General features: G+C 39.0%; 1 protein-coding gene across 4 annotated transcripts; it reads left to right on the forward strand.

Annotated features, from left to right (window-relative positions):
• Positions 1–7,845: 7,845 nt before the first annotated feature.
• LOC104863650 (zinc finger protein 14) lies at positions 7,846–22,134 on the forward strand. 4 transcript variants are annotated; one of them, XM_010626170.3, is made up of 2 exons: positions 7,846–8,290; positions 19,790–22,134. In XM_010626170.3, the coding sequence occupies exon 2, from the start codon at positions 19,837–19,839 to the stop codon at positions 21,658–21,660; it is 1,824 nt and encodes a 607-aa protein (XP_010624472.1). In that variant the 5' UTR covers positions 7,846–8,290; positions 19,790–19,836; the 3' UTR covers positions 21,661–22,134. The 4 variants fall into 4 exon arrangements, with proteins under 4 accessions (XP_010624472.1, XP_010624473.1, XP_010624474.1 ...); XM_010626171.3 differs by having other exon boundaries at positions 7,846–8,207; XM_010626172.3 differs by having other exon boundaries at positions 7,846–8,153.
• Positions 22,135–27,262: the final 5,128 nt, after the last annotated feature.

Raw genomic sequence — 27,262 nt, forward strand, 5'->3', positions numbered from 1 at the left:
TTTTAAAAAAAATCATGATTTTCAACAATTTCCTAATGCATATATAAATTAAAATCAATTTAGATATTCTGCTTTTTTCTCCTTTTTAAATGAAAGTAGCATATTACAAGGGAGCATAGTATCTACCTCTACCACTGTCCAAGGATATTTTTATTGGAAAGATGTATATGTAAGTATATAATTACATATTTTTTAAACAATGACAAGCTGTGTTATAATATAATGAACTTGTCATCTTTGGGTGTCTGTGCTTGCAAAATGTTTTAGTATTTCTGTGTATTTGTATGTGCTTGTTTTCTATAGATGTCTAAAAGTGGAAGCTCTTGATTAAAGGGTAAATGCGTATATACATATATATATATACACACACACACACACACACACACACACACACACACCCCTACGTACTTTTTTTTTCTCAGACTGGGGCTCACTATGTAGTTGAGACTGACCTGGAACTCACTATGTAGCTCAGGCTGGCCTCAAACTCACAGCGATCCTCCTGCCTCAGCTTCCTGAGTCCTGAGTGCTGAGATTACAGGCTTGCCAAGTTGTGCGCCACCACACCTGGCTTGCATTGATATTTTTAAATAGGTATTGCTAGAGTTTTCAAAGGTCTCTGCCAGTTTGCCCTCCATTCTGCCATTGTTTAATGGGTCTGTTTCTCCACAGCCTAGCCAGTCAGACTTTGGAGAATCAAACAGTGAAACATCATTTGGGTTTTGTTGTTTTAATAAATTTTACTTTTTTTTTTATCCTATTCTCTCCCTCAAGCCCCCTTCCCTTCCCTGTGTATAAAAGTTTTATTTCAATTTTTTCCTTTTGTGGACATATCATTTGTGTTGTTCTTTCTTTTCTTTATACTGAGGATTGAACTTGGGACTTTTGGGACTTTACATGTGCAAGGCAGGCGGCAAAACCACTGAACTAAATCTGCAGCCCTCATTTGTGTTGTTCTAATTTGTGTCTCTATGCAGGAAGACACATTTTCAATACATATGAAATGTGTGTTTTTGCTGCCTTATTAACTCCTTATCTGTATCATTTATATAATTCAGTTTTTTTCATTGGCTGCTTATTTTTCAAGTCAGTGTGAAAGAAGCTAGGTTAGGCCTTTGTGATATGGGATCAAAAGAATTCCTGAGTTCCTCAGTCTTGACTGCTTCCTGCCCCTCCGTACCCCTCATCTCAGCACCAAACATACAATGGGAATTGAACCCAGGGCCTTTGCACTGAGCTTTACACAGTATCTCCCCCTTTTTTTTTTTTTTTCAATGAGTCATGGTCTCATTTAGTTGCATAGGCTGGACCTGGACTTGTGCTCCTGCTTCAGCCTCCCAGAGTGCTGAGAGTTCCAGCATGTCTCACTCCAGCTGAGTTTGACTGTGAGCCTTTTGCTATGCACAGAAATGTTTGTTTTCATGTAGCTGTTCATAACCCAAGTTTTTTCTTTTGTGGCTTGTAGACTTTTAGTCACGGAAAGGGTTGCCACTATAGGATTATAAAGGAATGCTTTGATTTTAAATGTTAAGATTGTTGTTCATTTAAAATTCTTTCAATTCTAGGAGTGTTTCTCTACCCTCATTTGCTTCTTTTTAATTTTTGTTTTTTTCTGGCTATTTAGGACTTTTTTTCCTATTGTGAGACTTTAGACCATTTTGATTCACTAGTTTTTATAAAAGCTAGTGGTACAGTGTTTTTATTTGGATTGCATTAAATTTATGTGCTTTTAAGTGAAAATCAGCATCTTTCAGATGTCTTATCCAGTAATAAGGTGAGATTCCATTTGTTCCATTTTTTATGTCCACATATGTGTTTTAAAGTTTACTTTATATAGATACTGCATATTTTGAAGGATATCCCAAGGGACATAAAAGCACTTAAGATGTGTTATGTACATGTTTCAGCTCCCCATGATGAGTGTCATTATTATGTACTGCAAATGTACCAGTAAAAGTTTTTGAAAGGAAAACAATGTTATTTTGTAATGTAACTCTCCCATTACTCAGCTGTAGAAGGTTTGGGGGGTTTTTGTTTTCTTTTCTTTTTTGATGTAGAGTCTTACTGTATATAATCCAGGCTGTCCTTGAACTCATGATCCTCCTGCCTCAGCCTCTTGAGGCAATGGGATTATAAGAATGTGCCACCATACCTGGTTCAGAATGCTTGTAGTTCCTTTCCTTGGTTTTGTTTTTTGGTTGGTTTTTTGTTTTGTTTTGTTTTTTGTTTTTTGTGGTACTGGAGATTGATCCTTGATCCCAGGCCCTTGACACAGAGCTATGTCTGCAGCTTAAAAAAAAAAAAAAAAAGAAAAAAAAGGATTTGAAAAAGAATTTTGACTCTGCATCTCACCAGGTTGCCTAGGATAGACCTGAACTAGAGATCACTTCCTTCCTCAGCTTCCCAGAGTGCTGGCATAACAGGCTGCATCACCAGGCCCAGCTTCACTTTAGACTTTTTTATTTTCTGAAATTCTCCATTGACACTGGACTCACGAAAGGGTAGCCCTTCAATGTTTTTTTTCCCTAGCCTCTGGCCACAGCTGTTCTTTTTCCTTTTTTCAATTTTTGTTATTGATAATTGAACCCAAGTCTTTTTGCATGCTAAGTACATGAGCTTACAAAGCTGAATGATGTTCCTTTCTATATATGTAAAACATTTTATTCATCTGTTTATGGATATTTGAGTTACTTTGGCCTTTTGGCTATTTTGAATAAACATGGGCATAAGTAATTTCTTGAGTCCTTTCTGTTCTTCCTGGTATGTATCCAGAAGCATAATTCCTAGATCATATGGTGTATTAGTCTGTTTTATGTTAATGTAGCAAAACCTCTGATACTGGGTAAGTTTATAACCATGAAAGGTCTGGTTCTGCTGCCAAAGAGAAACAGGAAAAGAAAAAGAGATGGGAAAAGAAAAGGTTTTATTAACAAGTTGGCAGCTGTCCATAGTGTGTGTACACCTGTGATCCCAGCAGTCTAGGAGGCTGAGGTAGGAGAATCACAAATTTAAGCCCAACTTGGATCCTATCTAAAAAAGGGTGGGGATGTAGCCCAGTGTGAACTCTCTGGGTTCAATCCCTAGTACCACCACCAAAAGCAGGGCAAGGTGGAAAGGCTTACACCCGTGGCTGCCTTGCTGGTGCTGCAGAAAGTTTGTACCACCTTTCCTGAAAATATTATCTCAGATCTCAGCTGGAACTAGATGGGCAGCAGTGTAATTTCTTTGTCTTCAACATGGTCAGTTCTGGAACATAGGTTGTGTATGTCATATTTCAGTCTGGAGATCACTGAGCATCCTGGACCTGTAAAACTCAGAAAACACACTTATTCAGAGACTCATTGTTTGAAGGTCTGTGTGTTGTCTTAGCCAATCTATATTTTCCTGACAGATGACATAAATTGTGACCTTACTTATAAGCTGGAAATGGAGAGGTAACACGAAAAGGGTCATTGCATTTCAATTAAATGCAATAGACATTAAAAAACCCTATTCCCAGAAGTAACGGCAGAAAACTTCCCAAATGGAAATAGAATTTGCATACAGATAAAAGGCATATAGGACTCCACATAGCCATGATTAAAAAAAATCTTCCCCAATAGCCAAGATTCCAGAAATTAAACAGGACAGAATATTAAAAGCTGTTAGAGAAAATAAACAGATCACCTATAAAGAAAGCCCATCAGAATCACAGCAGTCTTCTCACCACAAACCCTCAAGTCAATGAGACCTTGGAGTGAAGTGTTTCAAGCCCTAAAGGAAAACAGTCTCCAACCCAGATTGATGTACACTGAAATACTGAAATAAGATACTTCCATGACAAAGGACACCTGAGAAATTTCATGATCACTAAACCAGGACTCTGACGTTCGCTGAAGGATATTCTAGGAAGAGGTAACAAGGACTACAACTCCAAGAACCCCAGCAGAATAATTCCACTAGGCAAGGCAAGAAATTAGAGTATGAAAGAAGGAAGCCAACAGGATAATAACATGGGAGGGATAAGTCAATACATATTAATAACATCAATATTAATGGTCTCAGTTCACCAAAAGAAACAGACTGGCAGAATGATCAAGAAGCAAGATCCAAAAATGTGCTGCACACAAGGGACACATTTAATTCTATTTTTTTTGTCAATCTGATTTTGTATTTAATTATTAGGGTCACATACAAATTTGTGCTGATGTTGGACCTTCCCCACTTTAATCCTTCTAGTGAGCTGACAAAAAAGCACCACTACCGATCACACACAAAACCGTGGTTTCAACTTTGTGTTTTTAATAGCTGTTTAAATGCTATGCTGAATAATAACTTAGTTCAACTTAAAAATTCAAAAATAATGGGCAAGGGGTTTGGGTAAGTGGTGCCGCCGCCCTCTTCGCAAGCACAAGGACCTGAGTTTGATCACCAGTACCAAAAAAAAAAAAAAAATCAGTAATAACTCTCAATATGAATTGTCTGAATTCCTCAATCAAATGGCACAGATTGGCAGAATCAATCATGAAAGAAAACAATGTGCAATATACAAGAAACTTGTTCAATCCTAAAAGAAATACACTGATTTAAAACCAAGGATGGAAAACAATATTCCATGCAATAGGAACCTAGAAATAACCAGGAGCAGCTATCCTAATTTCAGAAAAAGTGGATTTCAAGTCAAAACTGATCAGAAGAGACAAAAAAAGGGTCGCTACATATTGGTTAAGGTAACAGTTCACCAGGAAGAGAGAATAATTATAAACTTATATTCCCCAAACATGGGCATGCCCAACTTTGTATAACAAACAATACTGGAATAAGAAATCAGATAAACACCAACGCAGTTACAGTGAGAGTCCTCAGTACCCAGTGTCACAAATAGATAAATCAACTATACACACACCAGAAAGAAAAGAAAATCAACAGAGAAATAACATGGCTGAGCCAAATCTTTGAGCAAATGGACTTAATAGATTGTTCCACACAACAACAATAGAAGGTTTTTCTTAGCAGCACTGGGACTTTCTTCAAGATAGACCACATGCTAGCCCATAAAGCATAGTTAAGTAAATGCAAAAGAATTGACATTATCCCATGAATATATTAGCTCATAGTGCAATGGAACTAGAAATCAATGTACAAAGAAATCACAGAAGCTATACAAAAACACAGGAATTAAATAATACTCCTTTGACCCATAAATGTGTCACAGAAAAAAAAAATCAAGGGAGAAACTAGACAGTTCCTAGAATCAAACAATAATGCCAGTACAACATACAAAAACCTATGGGACACAATGAAAACCTGTAAGTGCCCACATCAGAAAAACAGGGCAAGTCCAAATAAATAAATGGAGTACTACCATTTGGCAGAAAGAAGGATAAACGAGTCATTTGTAGGAAAATGGATGCACCTTGAGACCATAAACATTAAGTGACAGAAATCAGATACATAAGCTTAAATATCATATGGTTTCTCTTGAAATACCACAAATATAAATGATGAGCAAACTAAAGTACAGATAATGAGGGGGGAAAGATGGCAAATCAGGGAGGGAAGGTAGGAAAAATGTAGCAGGTGTGAGAGGAAGCAGTGGAAAGTTTTGTAAAAAGAATCAACATATATTATGTACCTGTTCCAACTTCTCCCAGTGAGTGCATCCCTTATGTCCTACATGCATGTACTAATGAAAAATTAGCTTAGCCTGTGGATGTAGCTCAGTGGTAGAGCATTGGCCTACAAGCATGAGGACCTAGTTTCGAACCCTGGCACTAAAAATTAAATACAGAAAAATAAAATTATTTGTTTTCTTTTTCCTTGTCCATCTCTCCTGTTGGACCGGAGGCCATGTGTCCGCCCACAACCAAGGGCTCACAAAGGCATAGTCCCAGCCATCACCTGCACTCCCCAAGCTGAGGCTGTAGCCCTGAGCCCTGCCCCAGCATTCCTTCCCCTTTTCCTTTCTGTGTAGTGTGAGGACTGCCATAAAGCAGTGCCGCGGACTGGGAGGCCGAACACTGTGGCGGTCCAGCTGTCACAAAAGGGACATACCTGAGTTGGGTAGTGAGGATTGAGAAAGGACAGCACACTCAATAGTGTGGAGACTAGAGGTCTGATTTATTTCACAGAAACAGCTCCTTTTAAAGGCACACCAACAGGAAGCACCAAGCAACTATTTGTATGCAAAGACCGGATTTTCTCACTCTTACAGAGAAGATCAGATCTTTGGCTATCTCTCAAGTTCCTCCCATCACAGGGCCAAAGAACAAACAAATTTAACGAGGTTCTTGAGCCGGGCGTAGTGGTGCACGCACCCTGTAATCCCATAAAACCAGTCTGGAATACACAGTGAGCTCCAGGTCAATCTCATCTGCATATCTGAGACCCTGTCTTGGAAAAGCCAAATAAACAAACAGACAGAATCATAGATTGTATCAATGCCTCAATGGTAGAAGAAGAAGTTATTTTTCCATTGTCAAATGCCAGCGGGCCATGGCTGGCTCCCACAGAACACCAAGATGTATTGTTTCACAGCCAGAGACTGATGTCTGGAGTCCAAGTCTCACAGGGCAAGGCTTTCTCTGAAGGCTCTAGAGGAAAAGTTTTCCTCATCTTGTAAGACCTAAAGTCTCAGTTCCACTCCACGGAGTGTGAACAGCCCAAAAAGGCCTCCACGATGCTGGGCCCTAACACCCAGCGAGGCTCCGGGAGCTCGACGGAGAACGAGAAACCCAGGAAGGAACACACCAGGCTAGATGGTAAAAGACCTTTATTAGTCTGGCCAGACGGCACTCTCAGAACCAAGTGGCTGGCTCAGAGAGGCGCCTAGCTCAGGGGCTGAGGTCCTCTTATAGGGAGTAAAAGAGGGGGTTAACATTTTTGGGCTCACAGACAGGGGACAAAGGTCTGCTGACTTGAGCTGGTGGTCAGCAGTCACATGCTCAACAGTCACATATTGATGAGTGACAGGTACCACCCATAGGATGTCTCAAAGGTCACCAAGACACTCTGGATGAGCAAACAGTTTGTCAATTAACTTGGGGCTCTATGTCTGGAGTCTCTAATTTACAGGTAGATTCAGATCCGGACTTCAAACAATACAAGAGTGATACACATTCTTAGGCCAGGGATGGAACAAAGGTCGGGGCTGTGGCTACAATGGGAGGGTTCAGGACACTGTCTCCTAGGCCCTTTGCCATTTAGCAAGGGCTTGTAATTTAGGTCCCACAATCTCTTTCAGCTTCTGCAGCTCCCTGGAAACCCTTGGTGTGGCCTCACCCACACCCGCCACCCTTCCTTTTCTGCCTTGCTTGTCACGCGGCCTTTCCATTTTGTTAACTGTGTCTGCTCTCTTTGAAAGAACACCAGTCTTCGTGCATCAGCTGTCCGCCAATCCCAGTATGATGCCAACTGATCATAACTGACCCTATTTCCAAAAATGTTCTCTTCCCTCCCCGCCCCCCGGCCAGTGCGCAGATGGAACCTAGGGCAGTGTATATGCCAGGCAAGTGCTCTAGCGCTGAACCACATCTGTATCCCCCCAAAATGTCACATTCTAAAGTAATGGAAAGTAGGCCTTCAACAAATCTTTGTAGAGGAAGAAAAGGACAGAATTCAATAACACTTTTCTACAACCAGTTCTCCACAGATTCGAGCAAGTGAAATTTTACAGAGTACACTGTCAATGCACACTTACAGAAAAATTGAAAGAATGAATAAGTGAGTGAAATGATTGAGTAAATAAAGAAATAATGATTCAATGAAGCATCACTGAGGGAGAGGACATACAAGGAGGCCGCTGGCAAAGACGGTATAATGTGCTGCCACCCGACCCCACCAGGTGGCACTGCGGGCGGCGGGTGCGATTGGAAGGGTGTCCCCCCCGCCGCTCTTGTCCGTGGTGCTGGCCTGTGGCCCGCTCTCTTCCTGGCTCCCGCAGCCGATCCCTCCAGTGTGTGCCCGACTCCCGCCGAGGCTCCAGAGAACCTTTAAAGGGTCCGCCCGAGCCCCGCTGGTGTGGAAGTCCTCGCTGTGGCCGTTTCCCGCCCTCCTGTCTGTCCTCTCCAGCTCTGCACCGTGCTGGCGCTCATCTCCAACCGGTTCCGCTCGCTCTTCTGGGAGGAAGAGATGGAGCTGACCCTCCTGGGGCTGCAGTAAGAAAGACCACCTTCGTTAGTGTCATTCGCCGGCGACCCGGCGGGCGCCTCCCTCTAGGCCTCCCTCAGGTCCTGCTCTCTGCGCGCTGGCCGGTGGCGTGGGAAGGGGCTGCCCAGGGTCACCTCCCGGGGGCAGAGATTTTAGCTCCAAGGTCAGCAAATGAAGATTTAATTCCATGTAGCCGTGAAAGGGCTGTTCCTTTGGTGCGGTGGATGTTTGGAGAGGATCAAATTGAGCTTGTGCGGGGGGGTGGGGGGGTGTGCCCTCCTTTATGGTTTGTGGGGACAGCTGACGGGTTAACTCCGTCTGTTACTTTCCCTAAGGGTGGGGTTTTTGTCAGTCTGTCATTTTCCAGAACTCAAAAGTGAATAGCCCTAGGGCCGGGGATTTAGCTCAGCGGTTCGGTGGCCTGCCTTGTAAGCGCAAGGACCCGAGTTCAATCACCGGTACAAAAAAAAAAAAAAAAAAAAGTGAATAGCTCTCTCAAGTTGGCACTTGGGAGGAAGAGCCTCACTGTGAAAGCAGGAGACAGATGTGGGCACCTTCCTGAATGCTGTCGCAGCTTTCTCGTAGTTGAGTGAGCCGAAATAGTCCCGGTTCTCATGTACCTGGAGGAACGAATTGCCGCACCTGGCAGTAGGTATTAAATCGCCACGTTTATTGAAGATCGCACTTAGCTGCAGGCACCTCTGGCTCTGCTCTAGATGCCTTCCTCTGAGACTCACTTGAGTTAATGATCTGCTGCCTCAAGCATCTTGACCGCCTAGGCCTTTGTTATTTTGTACCTCTCTTAGTACACAGCAGGTGTGTTTATAGTTGAATCAAGGAAAGAAGAGAGTGGCTCCCTCAACTTCCCTGTGTCTAATTCTTTTTTTTTTTTTTTTTTTTTTTTTTTTTGGGGAGTCCTTGCAGTTGCAAGACAGGTGGTGGAACCACTGAGCTAAATCCCCAGCCTTCAACTTCACTGTTTCCAATTGTGTAATAAAAGCTGGATAATCATTAGGGTGGTGTGGTGTTTACAGTTGAATAGAGGGAAGAGAGGGATGCACTGACTCCTTTGTTTCCTTGTACTAGCTTGACCTGTCCAATTTATTTTCACTTGTCCTGGGGTCAGAGACCAAAGTGATTGCTTGTGACTCTTTAGTCCTTGGTGTAATAGAGCAACGAGGGTGAGTAAGACTTGGAGAAAAAGGGATTAGCAGAAATCCGAACCTTTATTAAAGAATGTTGCATAGAAGTTTAAAAAAAAAAAAGTGCCTACTTGTATCTCTTTTTTTTTTTCTTCTTAGAATGACTCATTTGTACAGGTGTATCTAAGAGTGCCACTAAAATTAATAAGGAAAAATGAACTTTAGGAAGTGTACTCATATTAGAACTTTTATGTGGTAAGGGAGCTTGGGTGAGCTGGTGCGTGCCTGTTATGGCAGCACTTGGGAAGTTGTGGGACTTTGAGAGTCCAGAGAGACCAACAAGTGAAACAGAGGATTTATTGTTCTAGCTTAGCAGAATCATATCTAAAGGCTGAGCCCCGAATAAAAAATGGCTCTAGTTTTATGCATGTGGGCAAAGGGATGGCTGTATCTATTTGCAAGCTAGCTCATAGAAGTGTTACAAAGGCAGTTAATAGAGCAGTGGCAGTGGCAACTTTGCAAGAGCCATAGAGAAGGGAGAGTCTAAGGAGGAACTGCTTAAGATTGGGGAAGCTTGTTTTCTTTTTTAAGTTTTGCCTCACTGAAGTAGAGGCAGAAGGATCGCTGAGAGTTTGACACCAGCATGGGCTATGTAGGGAGTTCAAGGCCTTATTATGAATTACATATTAAGGCTTTATTTAGCCTGAGTGGAATGAATTTTCTGATGTTTCTTTGAGATAAGAATGGCAGTCACCTTATAAGTCCTATCCCTTTTACAAGATTGAATTAATTTACATTGTAGCTAAATGTGTTACTACAAGCAGTTGTGCTTGTTGCAGAGAAGTTATGCATGGAATACCTAAGAAGTTTGAATATATCCTTGGGAAACTTCTTGCTGATTTTTATGCTTATGTCTTTAATAAATAGTATAGCTTAACTTAATAAGCACAGACTTGGATGTCAAGCTCCTCAGGACTTGAAATCTGCATCAGCCACTTAGTAGCCTTGCATCCTCTTTGAGCCCTTACTCTCTCCTCTGTTAAACGCAGAGTAGTGTTTCTTACAGAATTGCTCTAAGGAGGAAGTGGATGCAAATTGTTAAGTGCCTAGCACCAGGCCTGCCCAGAGGGATAGATTAGTAGTAACCATTGTTATTTATAGGGGCTCTACCCATTTAATGCAGAAACAGTGGAAAAACATTGAGAAGGGCCTCAGGATATTTCCAAATGTAGACTACAGTGGTGGGCTCATAGTTTGTATAAAGTATCATCTTCCCCCTCTTTTGCATTATTTACTGAATACATCAGGAAAACTTCTGCAAAGCTGTTCAATTTACAGTGCCCCTGTGGTACCACTATTAATATTTGACTGTTCATTTTAAATTTTAATGATATGGATAGGTTCTGGGTTTTTAGTTTGGGTTCTTTTTTGTAAATTTTTTAATTTTTTGGTTCAGTGAGCTACATCTTCAGACCTTTTTTTATTTTTCATTTTGAGAACTATCTCACAAAGTCATGAAGTTGCTTGTCTGGGCTGGACTTTTGAGATCATCCTGCCTTAGCCTCCAAGAATGGTGAGATTTCAGGCACTGACCACCCGGACCTTGGAGATAAGTTCTGTTATGAAAAATAAACCCATTGCCACAAAAAAATAAATGAAGAGATATTAAATGACTTGATCTAATCATCTAATGTTGTGTACACATATCACATTATACCCCATAAATATATGAAACTAAGAAGAAAACATATAAATATACCATATATGTTTATATATAAATATACCAACTAAGAAAGAAAAAACTGGAGCATACTTGTTGGTGCCCTTTAAAATCCTGAAAAGGACACCTTGATAAATTTCATCCCTTTACTTAAACTTCAGGCTGAAATTAATGTATGCGTCCTATAGAATATATTAAAGATGAAGAACGGGATAATGATCAAAGGATTAGAGATTTTTAAGATAGAAACAGTGTGTGCTAAGCCTTAATCTTTAAAAGAGCAAATGCACAATTTTTATATTTCGTGTGGATGTTTGATTTGTAGAGTCAGTAATACAAATGTATTAAACACTGTATTCTTTAGGAAAAGAAGATATTTGGGATGACTGCAGAAATCTGAATCTGGAGTCTTAAGAGTTTGTAGAAAAGTAGTCTAATTTTGCCATCATTTTGCAGCTGGAGTGAGGATATCCAGAGAGTTTAAGTGAAAATTCAGGGGTAACAAAACTAATACGTAGTGGAGAGAGAATTAGAACTTATAGTTAATGTACTGTCTACTTTTCCACCCATTTCTTTAGATACACATGAGGTTACAACTGTGGAACTGCAAATTGAGAGATTGTATTCCTTTAAAGATACCTCTTTTTTACCTGTATGTAGTCTGCACTTTCAGATGTGTTTAACTCCCCCCCCACCACCGGTACTAGGGATTGAACACTAGGAAGCTCTAACGCTGAGCTACATGTACAGCCCTTTTTTATTTTTTGGCAGTGTCTCACTAAATTTTGGGACTTATACCTGTGTACCACAGTGTCCTGGTATAGTATTTTATATTGTTTTAGAATGAGAAAAGGTCCCAAGAAATTGTCCAAGCTGGTTTGAACTTTCAGTTCTGCCTTGGCCTCCTTGTAAGACTTAAGTCTCACTTTTACTCCTGGAGCGTGAACAGCCAAGAGGCTTCCACGACGCTGGGCTCAGAAGCTCATCGAGGCTCCAGGAGCTTGTCGGACAGCGGGAGTCACCCAGGAAGGAACACACCAGGCAAGGTGGCAAATAGACCTTTATTAGTCTGGCCAGACGGCACTCCCAGAGCCAAGTAGCTCAGAGAGGCGGCCAGCTCAGAAACAGAGGCCATTTTATATAGGACTAAGGGGGGGTTTACACTTAAAACTTACAGGAACAGGACAAAGGCAAAGAATCCGCTGATCTGAACTGATGGTCATCAAGCATATACTTGACCGTCACGTACTAATGATCAGCAGATCGATTATCCATTATTCCATTTACAACTTAGATTATAATGTTCAGAACATTCAACTACAGGCAAGTAAGGAGTGGCATGATTTATGTTGGATCTCTGTGTTCACTATAGTTTCCCAGCTACTTCAAAGCAGTTACCTAACAATTCACAATTAATCATTAGTTATCCTATAAGGGATGGGGGGGTGACAGTCTCTAGGTCGTTTGCTGGTCAACATGGAGTTGCTCTGGTTCAGTCAGGCTCTTACATCCTGAGTAGCTGAGATTATAAATGTGTCTCTTACATGGGGATTGAACATTATTAATGCCTTTGTAGTTAATATATTTGCTCATTCCTTCATTATTAGACATCTGAGTGGTTTTCATGGTTTTGCTATTGTATGTCAGTTTGATCTGTAATGAGCTCCAGAGGATGAGTTCCAGAGTTGGCATTTAAACATACAGCACATTAATTAAATGGCCAAATAGCTTTCCAGAAAGTGTACACTGAGCAGACCTTTTGGATGGATTTCATGTATAGCGTTGGACTTTAGCTAAAGACATTGTCTTTTGTGTTTGTCAGATAAAATATGATTAGTTTTATTGATGAGGTAAACTAGCAATATTTTTAAAGTATCATATTAGATATTGTTCTATTTTTCTACTTAGGAAATTTTAAGAAGCTGTTGTTTATGTTACAGCAACTGCTGGGACTGATTCTATAGAAAACATTCTTCCTGAAGGGAGGGCAGGGGAATGGGGAAAAATAAGAACCAAGATCTGTCATGTAATAGTACAAGATGCCAATGATGAATGTAATGGTATTGTACACCTAAAATGCACCAATAAACTTAATGGAGGAAGAAAACATTCTTCCTTTTTTATTATTTGTAGGCAAGCTTTAGAAATAGCTCATCTATCATGATACTAATTTGTTGTAAATTTAATGATAGGTTATATATTCCTGAATCTGATAATGTTTCCACTTCTTTATTTAATCCCTTGGTACTTTTATAGCGGGTTGCACCCTCCACACACACAAATTGTTTTTTCTGAGCCATGGTTTAAGAAAGTCTGCTAACCGTACCCCTTCTTGAGGCCATAGCATATGAACTTTTGTATTTGTAACTTAAATACTGCTTATAATTCTAAAAATTGTTTCATGTCCTTTAAACTCATGTGTGACAAAAACTGAGATTAAAAGTATTAAACTATTTGTGTAGTATGCAAAATAAAATGATAGACATTTAATTTTTTCTAACAAATGGTAAAGCCCAAATTGAAATTTTTAGCCAGGTGTGGTGGCACATGCCTATAATTCCAGCACTTGGGAGGCTGAGGCAAGAGGATCACTGTGAGTTCGAGACCAACCTGGGCTACATAGAAAGTTCCAGTTCAGTCTCAAATACATAGTGAGACCCTGTCTCAAAAAAACAAAACAAAACAAAATTTTAATGAAGTAATTTGAGTAAAATTTTAATGAAGTAATTTCTTCAAAGTCAAAACCACAACAAGCCTTTCATTGTATTGTGCTATATTTTTAGGATTACACTATTTCTTAAATGAGCTATTAGATCTTGGATTTGAGTCCAGTTTTAGTTTGCCCAGTTTAACACACTAGTACAACATTCTTATTTCCTCCTCTAAAATAATTGTAGGTTTCAGACATTAAAGTTATGACATTTCTGTTGGAATTTGAGGCTTTTTCTAAAATGGGTTAGAAAGAATAATTTGTTTTGAAGAAATTGAGTGATGATTGGTAAAATGGTACTAAAAGCATTTTTAATACCATCTTACTTGGTAATGAGTACTTTAGCAACCACCAAAATAGTATTTTGAGCCAAAATTTGTTGTCATGTGAATATGTTAATAGCTGACTGTATTTGGAATATGCTTAAGTGACTATATGAGTTAGAATGAGAGGCTAAGAACTGAGAGCATCAGGCTACTTAGATTCAAATCCCAACTTTTTTTTTTTCTTTTTGAGACAGGGCCTCACTATGTAGTTCAGGGGGCCCTTGAGCTCACTATGTAGCCCAGCCCAGCCTCTGGCTCCCAACTGCTAGGGTAGCAGGCATGCACCACCATGCCTGGCTGAGACTTCTTGCATTTGTGTTAACTTTGGCAGGATATTTAACCCCCAGTGTCTTTTTCTACATGTGTGAAATGGGAGCAAAGCAGGGAAAAAGTAACTGTATTATATAGAGTTATTATGTGTTTAAAGGAATAAAAGGTATAATAGATAATATGAAATAAAAAGAAAGGGGGAAAAGAGGAAGGAAAAATGGGAGAGGTAGGGGAAAAGAAAAAAGGGAATGGAATTAATATGAGAAAATGGAAACAAAGTCTTTGTAGATAGGGAGGGAGGGAGGGGTTGAAGGGAGGGCAGGGGAATGAGGAAAAAATAAGTACCAAGTTTAATTATGTAAAGGTACAAATTTCCAACAATGAATGTCATTAGATTGTATACATTAAATGTACCAATGAGATTAATTTTAAAAATACCACAATGCACAAACATATGCCACTATTAGAATCTAGTCAGATAGGGGAGGGTGGAGGGTATGAAGGGAAGGCAGGGTATAGGGAAAAAATGAGAACCAATATCTGTCACATAAAGGTACAAGATCCCAATGATGAGTGTAACTGTACTATGTACTTTAAAAGTACCAAAAAACTGAATTTTTTAAAAAAATCTATTTAGGAACTTACACAGAGCACTTAAATTTGAGGGAAGAGACTACAGCCAAGGACCACCATTCTTTTTCTCCTTGTGTAGTCACTTTACCTATTTTCATGTTCTAACAAGTAAGCTGGAAACCATCTTAATTTTTTCCTCTGGCAATACCAGCATTTAATTTTGGAGGCTTTACACTTTCACTTAATTCTCTGATCAATGCCCAGGAGTTCTAATTCCAAGTACCACTCATTCTGAAAGAACAAGATTCAAGGTTGACAGAATGATTACTCATTCTTCATACACAAACATCAAAACTGATGAAGAACACAGTAGTGAGATGGCCTGTCCACAGTTGTGCTATTAGTCAAGGTGGGACAAGGAAAAGCACAAATCACATTTCCAAATCCATGATCAGAATTGTTTGTACAACTGAGCCGGGGATTTAGCTCAGTGATTTTGCCACTTGCCCTTGCAAGCACAAGGGCCCAAGTTCCATCCCGGGTATCAAAAAAAAAAAAAAAAAAAGAATTGTTTGCCCAACAAATACTGAATTGACTGACTATATCTGACCTAATTTCAGCTTCTAAAAGGAAGATGATTATATGATTAGCTCCATCAAAAATTAGGCAGGTTCACCATGCATGACCCAAAGCTTTGGGTTTGTCCTGCTCTTGTTTTTCCAAAAGCATCAGGTTGTTTATTTGCCCTCGCTCTGTTTTCCTAATATGTATATTCCATGCTGTGAATTTCCCTCTTAATACTGCTTTCATTGTGTCCCACAGATTCCAATATGTTGTATTGTCATTGTCATTTAATTGTAGGAACTGTCTGATTTCTTCTTTAATGTTGTCTGTGACCCTTTGGTTATTCAGGAGTGTATTATTCAATTTCCATGTGTTTGTGAAATTCTTGGCAGTTTTTCTCCAATTTCTGTTGATCTTCAATTTCATCACACCGTGGTCTGATACTACACAGGCAATCACTTCAGTTCCTTTGCACTTACTTAGACATGTTCTATGAGCAAGTATGTGTCCTGTTTTGGAGAACAATCCATGTGAAGCTGAAAAGAATGAGTATTCTGATTTTGTGTGGTGGAATACTCTGTAAACATCTGTTAAGTTCATTTGTTCAAGAGTTTGTTGAGTTCTAGTATTTTTTTTCTGTTTATTTTCTGTGTAGTTGATCTATTTGTTACATTGTGGTATTGAGGTCCCCCATTACTATTGAGTTAGTGCTTATTTCATTTTTCATGTCCATTAGTATTTGTTTTGTATAGTTGGGTGCACTAGTGTTTGATGCATATATATTTGATTGTCATCTCTTTGTCTTGGATTGTTCCCTTTCCAGGGATGTAGTGTCCTTCTTTGTCTCTCTTAATCAGCGTTGGTTTGAAATCCATTTGATCTGCAAAGAGGATAGCTACTCCTTATTTTTTTCAGGTTCCTATTGCATAGAGTATTATTTTCCACCCTTTAACTTTTAGTCTATGAGTTTCTTTTTGAATTAACTGTGTTTCTTGTATGCAGCATATTGTTGGATCTTGCTTCTTGACCCATTCAGCCAATCTATTTATTTTGATTGGTGAATTGAAACCATTATCAGTGGTGGTTATAACTGATATGTATTGACTTATCTTTGTCATGACTTTTTCTTTTTGTTGTATTCCCCACTTTGCATTTAATTTCTAGTCATGCCTGATGGATTTATTCTGCTGGGCTTCCTGGGGTTGTGATCATCATTGTCATCTCATAGGATATTGTTTAAAATGTTTTTGAGTGCTGGTTTGGTATTCATGAAGTTCCTAAGGTGCTTTTTGTCAGGAAAGTATCTTATTTCTCCATCAATTTTGAAAAATGTTTTTACAGGTTACATCAGTGTAGGTTGGAGGCTGTTTTCCTTTAGGGCTTGAAATATATCACTCCAGGCTCTTCTTGCCTTGAGGGTTTGTGTTGAAAAGTCTGCTGTGAGTCTTATAGGTTTTCCTTTGCATGCAATTTTTTTTCTTTTCTCTGACTGCTTATAGAATTTTGTTCTTCTGTTGAGTTTCTAGAATCTAACTTTTATAGGCCTATGTGTAGATTTTTTTTTTAATCACTGCTAATTGGAGTCCTCTATGCCTCACTTATCTGTATGTCAAATTGTTTTCCCATACTTGGGAAGTTTTCTGCCATTGCTTCTGTGAACAGTTTCTTTTATATCATCTGCACTCTCTCCTGTTTATTCATTGACTTTGCATCATCTAGCAGCTGTTGGATTGATTTCTCATGGTCCCTTACTATTTTTAATCATTTTTTCTTTTCCTGTGCCATGATTGCAATCCTATCCTCTATATCTGAAATTGGATCTTTGCATTGGCTCATTCTGCTGTGTAAACTTTCAATGGAGGTTTTAATCTCCTTGCAATCTGTTTGTATCTGTTTTACAGATTCCATTTGTTTCTTATGTTGGGATTCCATCATGTTCCTCATATCCTCTATTTTTTTTAATCTGTGTGTGCTCTAGATTTATTAATCATGTCTTGCACTATGGGCGTAATCTGTGCTCTTAGCTGAGAAATTATTTCTGATTATGCCAGTTTTATTCTTTTGATTGGTAAATTGAAATCATTTACATTGTTTACCTGATATGTTTTTCACTTATCTCTGTCATGTTATTTTTCCTCTAATGATTTTCTTTCCTTTCCCCCTGATTAATTGCAAAGATACATTGGTGGGGTTCATCAGTCTGGGTTGCAGGTTGTTTTCTTTCAGGGCATAAAATGCATCATTCTAAGCTCTCCTTTGAACTGGTGTTTGTGTGGAGAAGTCTACAATGATTTTGATGGGCTTTTCCTTATAGGTGATTTTTTTCCCTCTCTTACAGCTTTTAATATTCTATTCTTGTGTTAAATTTCTGGATTCTTGACTATTATGTGGACCTTGATGTAAATTTTTTTGATCATCACTAATTGGAGTTCTATATATGTCACCTGTATGTCAAATTCTTTTCCCATGCTTGGGAACTTTTTTTTAACATGACTTCTATAAACAGGTTTTTTATGTCCTTTGCAATAGCCCCTGCTTTTTCATTACCTCTGATCAATCTTGTCTTATTCTTTGCATTATCTAGCAGATGTTGGATTGTGTGTGTGTGTGTGTGTGTGTGTGTGTGTGGTCTCCTGCTATTTTTAGGAAGTCTTTCTTTTCATGATTGTTTACCACAAACTTTTCTTCTAGATCTGATGTTTTGTCCTCATATTGGTTCATTCTTTTGCATATACTTTCAATATAATTTTTAATCTCCTATCTGAATCTTTTTCATGGATTCCATTTCTTTTCAATGTTGGGCATTCAATATTGCCGGGTGTGGTGGCTCACACCTGTAATCCCAGCACTCGGGAGGCTGAGGCAGGAGGATCACTGTGAGTTTGAGACCAGCCTGGGCTACATAGTAAGTTCCAGGTCAGTCTCAACTACATAGTGAGACCCTGTCTCAAACCCCCCCCCAAAAAAAATAATAATAATCGATGTTGGGCATTCATGCTTTCCATCATTTTCCTAAGCTCCTCTATTTTTTGTGTTTGTATCTACTCTAAATTCCCTAACCATGACTTTTGGACATCATCCCTGTAGTTATGTGAGAGATTCTCATCTGATTTTTTTTTTTAACCTTCTCATTCATCTGCTATTTCTGCTACCATTTCAAAAAGTCCAGTTGGGGTGTTGTTGTTGTTGTTGTTTTCCTCCATCTCATGTCCCCTGGTTTTCCCTTAGTGAGTTAGAGGTGTGGGGTTGTATCTTGTTTCCATGTTTTCTCATTTTCTATTTTTTATTTATATTCTGTGTTGATGTTTGTAAATTGCTTGTGGTAGGTAGCTTTGTTACTAATACCAAGACCTCTCTAGGAAATTATTAGTCAGAAATTTTTCCTACATGTAGCTGGCTTTTGGCTTGTAAGTCTGTCCTAAGATCTTGCCTCATTGATCTTTTAGAAATTAAAGGCTGGTATCTTTTTAGCCTAGTACCCATTTCTTTGGTTCTGGATTATGGTATTGTTTATGATCTCCAGACAGTGTCTGTATTGGCATACATGGAAGAACAACTGATCACAACTATGTCACCTTCACTAAAGTAATAAAATTAGTAATAACAATAACATCAAGCACAATCCAGAAAATGACAAGCTGTGGTAACTATTAATTTGCCACCTTCTCCAGAGGTGCAAGCTTTATAGTTATATAACAAAATCTAAAACCAATCAGAAAATTATACAGTATACATCCTCTTTACTGATAGATTTTACCCGTAAGGGAAAAGGATTTAGAAGGCACAGGAGGAAAAAATTGAGAAGTGATACAGAATTTTAAAGGGATAAGAGAATAGAGAAATGAAAGCAGGAATAAAGACTGGAAGCAAGACTGAAGGGCAAATGAAGATTATCTGAGTAATAAGCCAAACTAAGAAACAGAGTCAGATCATTTATGCCTTGAGATCTACTTTCCTGCTCTAATCTGCCTTATCCCAATCACTTTTTAGTCCTCAGAGAGTTGCCACTGTATGCATTCCATCGAGGGTTTTTGTTACATTCAGTGGAAGGAATGCTTCTCATAAATCTTGTGTGGTAATGCTGGTAACAGATATTGAATTCATTACTTAGCTATTGCTGAAAATATTCATTTAATGCAACTATGAGGTAAAGTGTTGTTATCTGCATTTTACATTTTGGGAAAGTAAGGCATTATACAATTAGGAATATATGAGGATGCCCAGATAGGCAACTGCTAAAGTAGGAATTGTAATCTGTTGTAACTCTTTAGAGTCCCAGCAGTGTCCCGGCACCAACATGCATGTTCTGAGCACATTGTATAGAATCCCAACCCACCTTCTTCTGTGACTTCTACAGGCTGCAGACCTCACTGGAAGGATCCAGAGAGACCCTTAAGCTGTGCTATGGAGACAGTGACCTTTGAGGATGTGGCTGTGACCTTCACCGTGGAAGAGTGGGCTTTGCTAAATACATCTCAAAAGAACCTCTACAGAGATGTGATGTGGGAAACATTTATGAACATAGTTGCTACAGGAAAAATTTTGGATAATCAGGAAATTGATGAGGCATACAAATGTTGCTGGAAAAATATAAGAAATGAAGAAGTAGAGAAATGCTATCTATATAAATCTTGGAATCAATGTGAAGAAATATGCTATGGGACTCCAGATAATAATGTGAACATGAAAAAAGCTGATTTAAAACCCGCTGAAAGCTTTTCTTGTAGAAAGTCCTTTACTGTGCATTCATTGCAAAATGTGCCCATCATGGCTCACACCAGACACAAAACATGTGAATATGAGCAATTTGAAGAGAACCTGTCTAAATGTAATGAACCTGAGAAAACCTACAGTGATTCTCAGTCCTTTCAGAATCATGCAAGGAGAAAGGCTGCAGAGAAACCATATAAGTATGAGGAACATGGGAAAGCCTACTCTGATCATTGGGAAAGAACTCACCGTGATGTGAAGACCTCTGTATGTAAGAAAACTGTGAAAGTCTCTAGCACATCACATGACATTGAAATCCGTGAAGGAAGTGACAGTGGAGGGAACCCACATATTTATAAACAATCTGGGAAAACATTCAGTACATGCAAATATTGGCAGAGACATGAAAGAAGTCACACTGGGGAGAAGCCCTATGTATGTAAGCAATGTGGGAAAGCATTTACTACACAAAATTATTGTAAAATACATGAAAATGTTCACACCGGGGAAAAACCCTATGAATGTAAGCAATGTGGGAAAGCATTCAGTACACACAGGTATTGTAAAATACATGAAAGGAGTCACACTGGGGAGAAACCCTATGAATGTAAACAATGTGGAAAAGCATTCAGTACTCACACCAACTGTCAAAGACATGAAAAATGTCACACTGGAGAGAAACCCTATTTATGTAAGCAATGTGGGAAAACATTCACTACACACAGTCGTTTTAAAATACATGAAAGAATTCACACTGGGGAGAAACCCTATGAATGTAAGCAATGTGGGAAATCATTCAGTACACACAGGTATTGCAAAATACACGAAAGAAGCCACAATGGGGAGAAACCCTATGAATGTAAGCAATGTGGAAAAGCGTTCAATACTCACAACAATTGTCAAAGACATGAAAGATGTCACACTGGGGAGAAACCCTATGAATGTAAGCAATGTGGGAAAGCATTCACTACACACAGTCGTATTAAAATACATAAACGAATTCACACTGGGGAGAAACCCTATGTATGTAAACAATGTGGGAAAGCATTCAGTACACTCGAATACTGGAAAATACATGAAAGAATTCACACTGGGGAGAAACCCTACGTATGTAAACAATGTGGGAAAGCATTCAGGACACTTAGCAATTGTCAAATACATGAAAGAATTCACACTGGAGAGAAACCCTATGAATGTAAGCAATGTGGGAAAGCATTCACTACGCACAGTCACTGTCAAAGACATGAAAGAGGTCACACTGGAGAGAAACCCTATGAATGTAAGCAATGTGGGAAAGCATTCACTACAGTCAGTTATTGGAAAATACACAAAACTATTCATACTGGGGAGAAGGCTTATGTATGTAAGCAATGTGGGAAAGCATTCAGTACACACAGGTATTGTAAAATACATGAAAGAATTCATACTGGAGAGAAACCCTATGAATGTAAGCAATGTGGGAAAGCATTCACTACGCACAGTCATTGTAAAAGACATGAAAGGAGTCACAACATGTAGAAACCCTAAGGACATAAACCATTTGGGAAATGATTTTCTACTAAGTCCTTATTTTGCAGACATACAAGAAATCACATTGCTACAAAACCCTATGTATGTAAGCCAATGTTAGGAAGTATTTACTAATAGCTTTTCACTTTGTAGACCTAAAAGAACTTACACCTGGGAGAATCCATATGTGTTAAACAATGTGGAAAAGCATTCAGTACACATAACTAAAATCAAATATATAAAAGAAGACTGGGAGAAGCGCTATATAATTAAGACTGTTTTGAATATGCTGTGAAAATTTCTTTTATAGCAGAGACCCATAGAAATAATATGAAAAGTTTGGTGTCAATTTTTTCTTTGTAAATTTTCCAGTAAACACATTCCCAGATGGAGATATCCTAAAAAGTGTAAATATTGTGTGGTGTGTTTTTCTTGTAAATTTTTGGATTATTTATCTGTAACCATTACTATAAAAATAAAAATCAAGTTGATATAAAAAGAGTCCCAGCAATAACTCCCATATTTATACTGCTTTTATATGGTGTTTTTTTAACATCTGTTACTTGAGAAGTGAACAAGGCCTGCTAGAGGAATTCCAGAGTCACTGTAACTGTGTACTAAAATGGTTATGCATAAACTATTTGATTCTACTTTTTAAGGGATTGGCCTTATAAATGACAGTTTTCTTATTCTGATTCTATACTTTCACAGATCTTGATAAAGACTAGGTTTTAAAATTTTTATTTTAGTATGAAACATTTTGCTATTTGTATGTTAAACTTTGTTGTTTATGATGAAGCCTTTCCATAAAGGTTTTTGCCTTTTTTTTTTTTTGAGGAGTAGGAAAATTTTATTGTAGCTCATCTTTGTTTTTCTTAAGACTATAAGAGTTATGTAAAACATATAATTACTGATTTAAGCCATTGTGATAGTTATCAAAAATCCTTCTTTTAGTTCACTAAGAAAAAAATTTTACATTTTTTTAAACATATCGTTGTACAGTGAAATTAAGTGTGTTTTTCATACTACTTCTCTCAATACCCAGTTTTTCCTATGAGGGAAAGAAACCTTTAAGTAAAGTTGGTTTTAAAATTTTAATTATTATTTGCTTTCCTACATATGCTAGGGAAATGCACTAACATGAACTAAGCCTTTACACGCCTTTAAGTTTTAAAAGGTATTTATGTTAGAAAAGGAAAAAAAAATTAAATGTAGAGACTATCCCGCCTTCCTTGCAAGCTCATGATCCTGAGTTTGATCCCTGGTACAAAAAAAAGAAAAGATTAAAAAAAAAGAGAGAGACTATCAAATAGAATAGCACTGAGATGAGGCCTCAATGTGTGATTTCTAAACTAACTCCCAACAAGCTTATGCTTCTGCCTTTAAGATTGTTGTACAGTGCTGCATATACCCAAACTTTATGTAATTCACAAATGTCACAGATTTCTACCATGAAAAAGATCAATATCTCCACCTCTAGACTGTAGTGCACCTCTTTCACTCTTGAAGACCCATCTGTTTTTTTTTTTTTTTTTTTTTTTTTTTTTTTGGTACCGCTATCTCGGGTCCTTGCACTTGCAAGGCAGGCCACTGAACTGCTGAGCTAAATCCCTGGCCCTTGAGGGCCCATCTTATTTTTCTTTCATTATGTGCTTTTAAAATTCTGCCTAATCCTGTTATGCCTCTTTTGAAAAAAAAAAGCAGTTGTGTTTATTAAAGATTATTGTGGATTGTTAATGTTCCTGGGACGTGTATTCATACATTTCCTTGATTTGACAAGGTAGCACATACTGTATTTTCCAGAGCTCTAGAGCCCTCAGATTACTTTCCAGGTCCATTTTTGCATTGCTATTGCTAATGGGCTTCTGCATTTCTGAGTAGTGATGCTGCACTAGGACTTAAGTGTTGAGTGGTTGACTAAGGGTGCACTCTGGCAGATTAATTCACATATCAGCAAGGTGAATTTTAATATGAATTTACTGAAAGAATTATTAGTGGGCTGTTAATGAAAGGTGTAATGAGCATAGGAAGTAGTCATTAGAGACTTTCTGAAATGAATGTTCTTCAGCAATAGAGGAATAGCTGTTTTCAGGTATCTAATTGACGTTATGATTTGGAGAACATTTTAGTCCTCACGAGTTGTCTTGGTAAGGGAGGTTGTGGCAGAGGAGCTCCATTTATTAGTTTTTTTGTTGCTGAGACAAAATATCCAACACCCACAAGTTAAAGGAGGAAAGGTTTATTTTAGTGCACAGTTTGTAGAGGTTTCAGTCCATATTTGACTGGTTCCAAAGCAGGGTGGCACAGCAAAGGTGAATCACAGAAGAGAAACAGTTCACAGCAGGGTAGGCAGGAGGCAGCAAGCAGCAGCAGATTAAGCAGTGAAACATCAAAAGCTGTGCAACAGCAAGCCTGCCGGTCTGTTTTAACCCACCTAGCCAATTTGGAGAATTTTAGTCCTCACGAGTTGTCTTGGTAAGGGAGGTTGTGGCAGAGGAGCTCCATTTATTAGTTTTTTTGTTGCTGAGACAAAATATCCAACACCCACAAGTTAAAGGAGGAAAGGTTTATTTTAGTGCACAGTTTGTAGAGGTTTCAGTCCATATTTGACTGGTTCCAAAGCAGGGTGGCACAGCAAAGGTGAATCACAGAAGAGAAACAGTTCACAGCAGGGTAGGCAGGAGGCAGCAAGCAGCAGCAGATTAAGCAGTGAAACATCAAAAGCTGTGCAACAGCAAGCCTGCCGGTCTGTTTTAACCCACCTAGCCTTCTGGCTTACTCTGACTGAGCCTTCCCATTATCCACACCCAGAAGTATGCTAACCAATCTGACTGATTTAATAAGCACTCCCAGTCTCACATCACAACATCACACTCTTAATCCACATTCACACAATTCTGGATCCAGCCACCTCCAAAAAGGCCCATCTATGAGTGCATTAGGCTTTAGGGGGTACATCTAGATACAAGCCATAACGTTTCACCCCTGGTCCCCCAAATGCTCCTGCACATTTCTTTATGTAAAAGGCATTTAGTCCATCTCTCAAGTTGCCAAAGTCCTAACATTTTCAGCATTGATCAGAATTCCAAATCTAATGTCTCCTATGAGATTTAAGGCAAACTCTTAGCTATGAGCTTCTGTACAGATGAAAAGTTGAACACTTTTGGCATACGGTGGCACAAGATAAACATTCTCATTCCAAATGGGAAATAGAAGAAAATGGGACTAAAGTAAGTACAAAATCCAGCAGGGTAAACACTAAGTCCCGCAGTTCCATGACCATTATCTGAGGCAGTCTGTGGCAAGATGTGAACTCCAAAAGGCTTGAGTCACTCTGTTCATAGGACACTTCTGGTAGTTGCAGCTGTCATGGCTTTCTTCATGGGCCTGCTTTGTTCACTCCTTGCAGCTTTTTTCCAGTGATCCGTGTTCCTGGCTTCCTTAATTTTCTGTGGTCCCCGCTGCACCTTAGGTTTCACACTTGCAGATTCACACACTGAATTCTTAGGGACACACTCTCTGGCCTCCCAGGCCCTCTAAAATCTGGGTGGAAGCCTTCCTGATCCCACAGGTCTTGCATTCTGCGTGTATCTAAAACCAGCACCACACAGATGATGCCAAAGTTGGCTGCCAGCTGGAGCAGTAGCCAGACTTCCTTCTCTCTTGGCTGTTGGGACAGAGTGCCTATGAACCAAATTCGAAGGAACAACTTTCCTAGGCCACTGCCCTTCTGAAACATGGTGCTCTGAGACTCTTCTCAAAGCAAAGTCTTAAATCTTTGCAATATTGAGGCTGAAAAAGCTGGAGTCCTGCTGGTTCTTGTGATATCCTCAGATTGTTTTTTCTGTTGTCTTCTGAAATACTTGGCTTTTTCTTGCTAGTCTTTTCAGCCAGCCGTTTCCCCTCTGTTCATCTTTGTGAGCTGCAACTTTATTTGAGCATTCTTCTTGCCAAACTCAAAACTTTTTAAATCGTTCTGCTGGGTCCTTTATTTTTGATGGTCAATATAAATCTGGAGAAAAGCCCCCAACAGTAGCCATTCCACCATGTCAGCATTAGACTGCCTTTAAATTTTTTCTGACAGAGTATAGATTGCCACACTTAGTCTCAGAAAAAGTGTGTACGCGAGAAAAGCACTGATGAATTTTCTGCTAAAGCTTAACGCATATGTGGCCAATGTAGTCCTTTCCAAAAGAAATCTCCTGAGGTTGATCTTTACCTGTTTCAGTTTCTTTCAGCATTCTTGTCTTGTGAGCTCTGACCAAACTCTCCCATCAAGTACAATTTAAAGCATTCCAGGGCTGCTGCTTCTTTCTTTTTTTTTTTTTTTCTTTCTCCAGGGCTGCTTCTTCAGCTGGCTTTTCCAAACCTTTCCACACTCTTCCCACAAGCCAGCTTCATGATCACTGAGACTCATGGGGAGAGATTAAACAACTCATTGCTTAAGCCAAACAAGTACTGTAGAGCGCTGTCATGCCTTTCACTGCAGAAAACCTTTTCCTGGTGATGGTAGCATAAGTCATCTAAAATTCTAAGATGATGAATGTAAAAGGGTTTTTTTTCATTCTGCTTCTTTTAGCTCTACACAAAAAGTAAGTGACACCATACAGCAGGCACATGTATTTACACCTCCTGTTTTTGATATTGTCACCTGGAGAGGCTTTGAGCCTTCCTTCACTTTCAGTGACACCTCTTTTACTGATGGAGCCTGGCTACCTGCTCCTGGCCATTTAAGGGATTACAGTAGGGATTCTGGCCACTCTGAATTCTCTAATGGCTGACATTTACTATGTTATGAATGGTACTTTTTGGCCAAAGAATTTCTCCTATCTGGTCTGTAACATCATTAATAGCTCTTGTTTTGTCCCCTTTTATCCCCAAAGGTTCATGATCATATATGTTCATTGGACTCAAACATACTGAGGGGGCCCACCATCAGGTCTTTATTAATACAGTTGAACTCCCAGGTTCTTTCATGTCTGGCATGCACTTTCCCAAACCTAACATTCCCATACATTATCCATGGGTGCTTATAAAAGGTAGTCTCAATTTGGGGTAGACTTTATGTCAGTCCACCAATCTCTCTATTATTCTCCTTTCTTATAAGCTAACCCTAGAAAACTGGGAACCCCCCGATTTGATGGTTTGAGAGTACAATCATACCAGGAACTATGCTTTGCCTTTTAATTACAGTGGTGCTTTATTCACACACTGAGTTCTTTCCAGGATTCTGGTCACAAACCAAACTGGTTGAGAGCTAAATCAAATTCCCATTACAGTCAATATTGAACCTAACTATTGAATTTTATTCAGCTATCATCCAATTCAATTTATGACCAGAATCATGGAAAGAATTAAGTTCTGGAACTATGGTATCTCTGATGCCATCCTATCCCATACTGTGGATAAGGTGTATGTTATGGAATGTGTGTAATGTGCCATTTCATCTTGAGAGTATGGAATTGGCCATATTGCCTTCTCAGTGAAATTCTGGTTTATTTCCTGATTTAAGTTGTTATCACATGTGTGAATAATAGCACACACTAGCTTAAAAGCAAGGTTTTTTTCTTGCAACAAATGTAGAATTTCTTTCGATTTGTGAGTGACTCCT

Source organism: Fukomys damarensis, unplaced genomic scaffold, assembly GCF_012274545.1.
Source record: "Fukomys damarensis isolate Sample0158 unplaced genomic scaffold, DMR_v1.0_HiC HiC_scaffold_28, whole genome shotgun sequence".
NCBI classification, from domain to species: Eukaryota; Metazoa; Chordata; class Mammalia; order Rodentia; family Bathyergidae; genus Fukomys; species Fukomys damarensis.

Excerpts from the sequence above, each read along its gene's own strand:
- LOC104863650 (XM_010626170.3), top strand. The coding sequence starts at position 19,837 with ATGGAGACAGTGACCTTTGAGGATGTGGCTGTGACCTTCACCGTGGAA.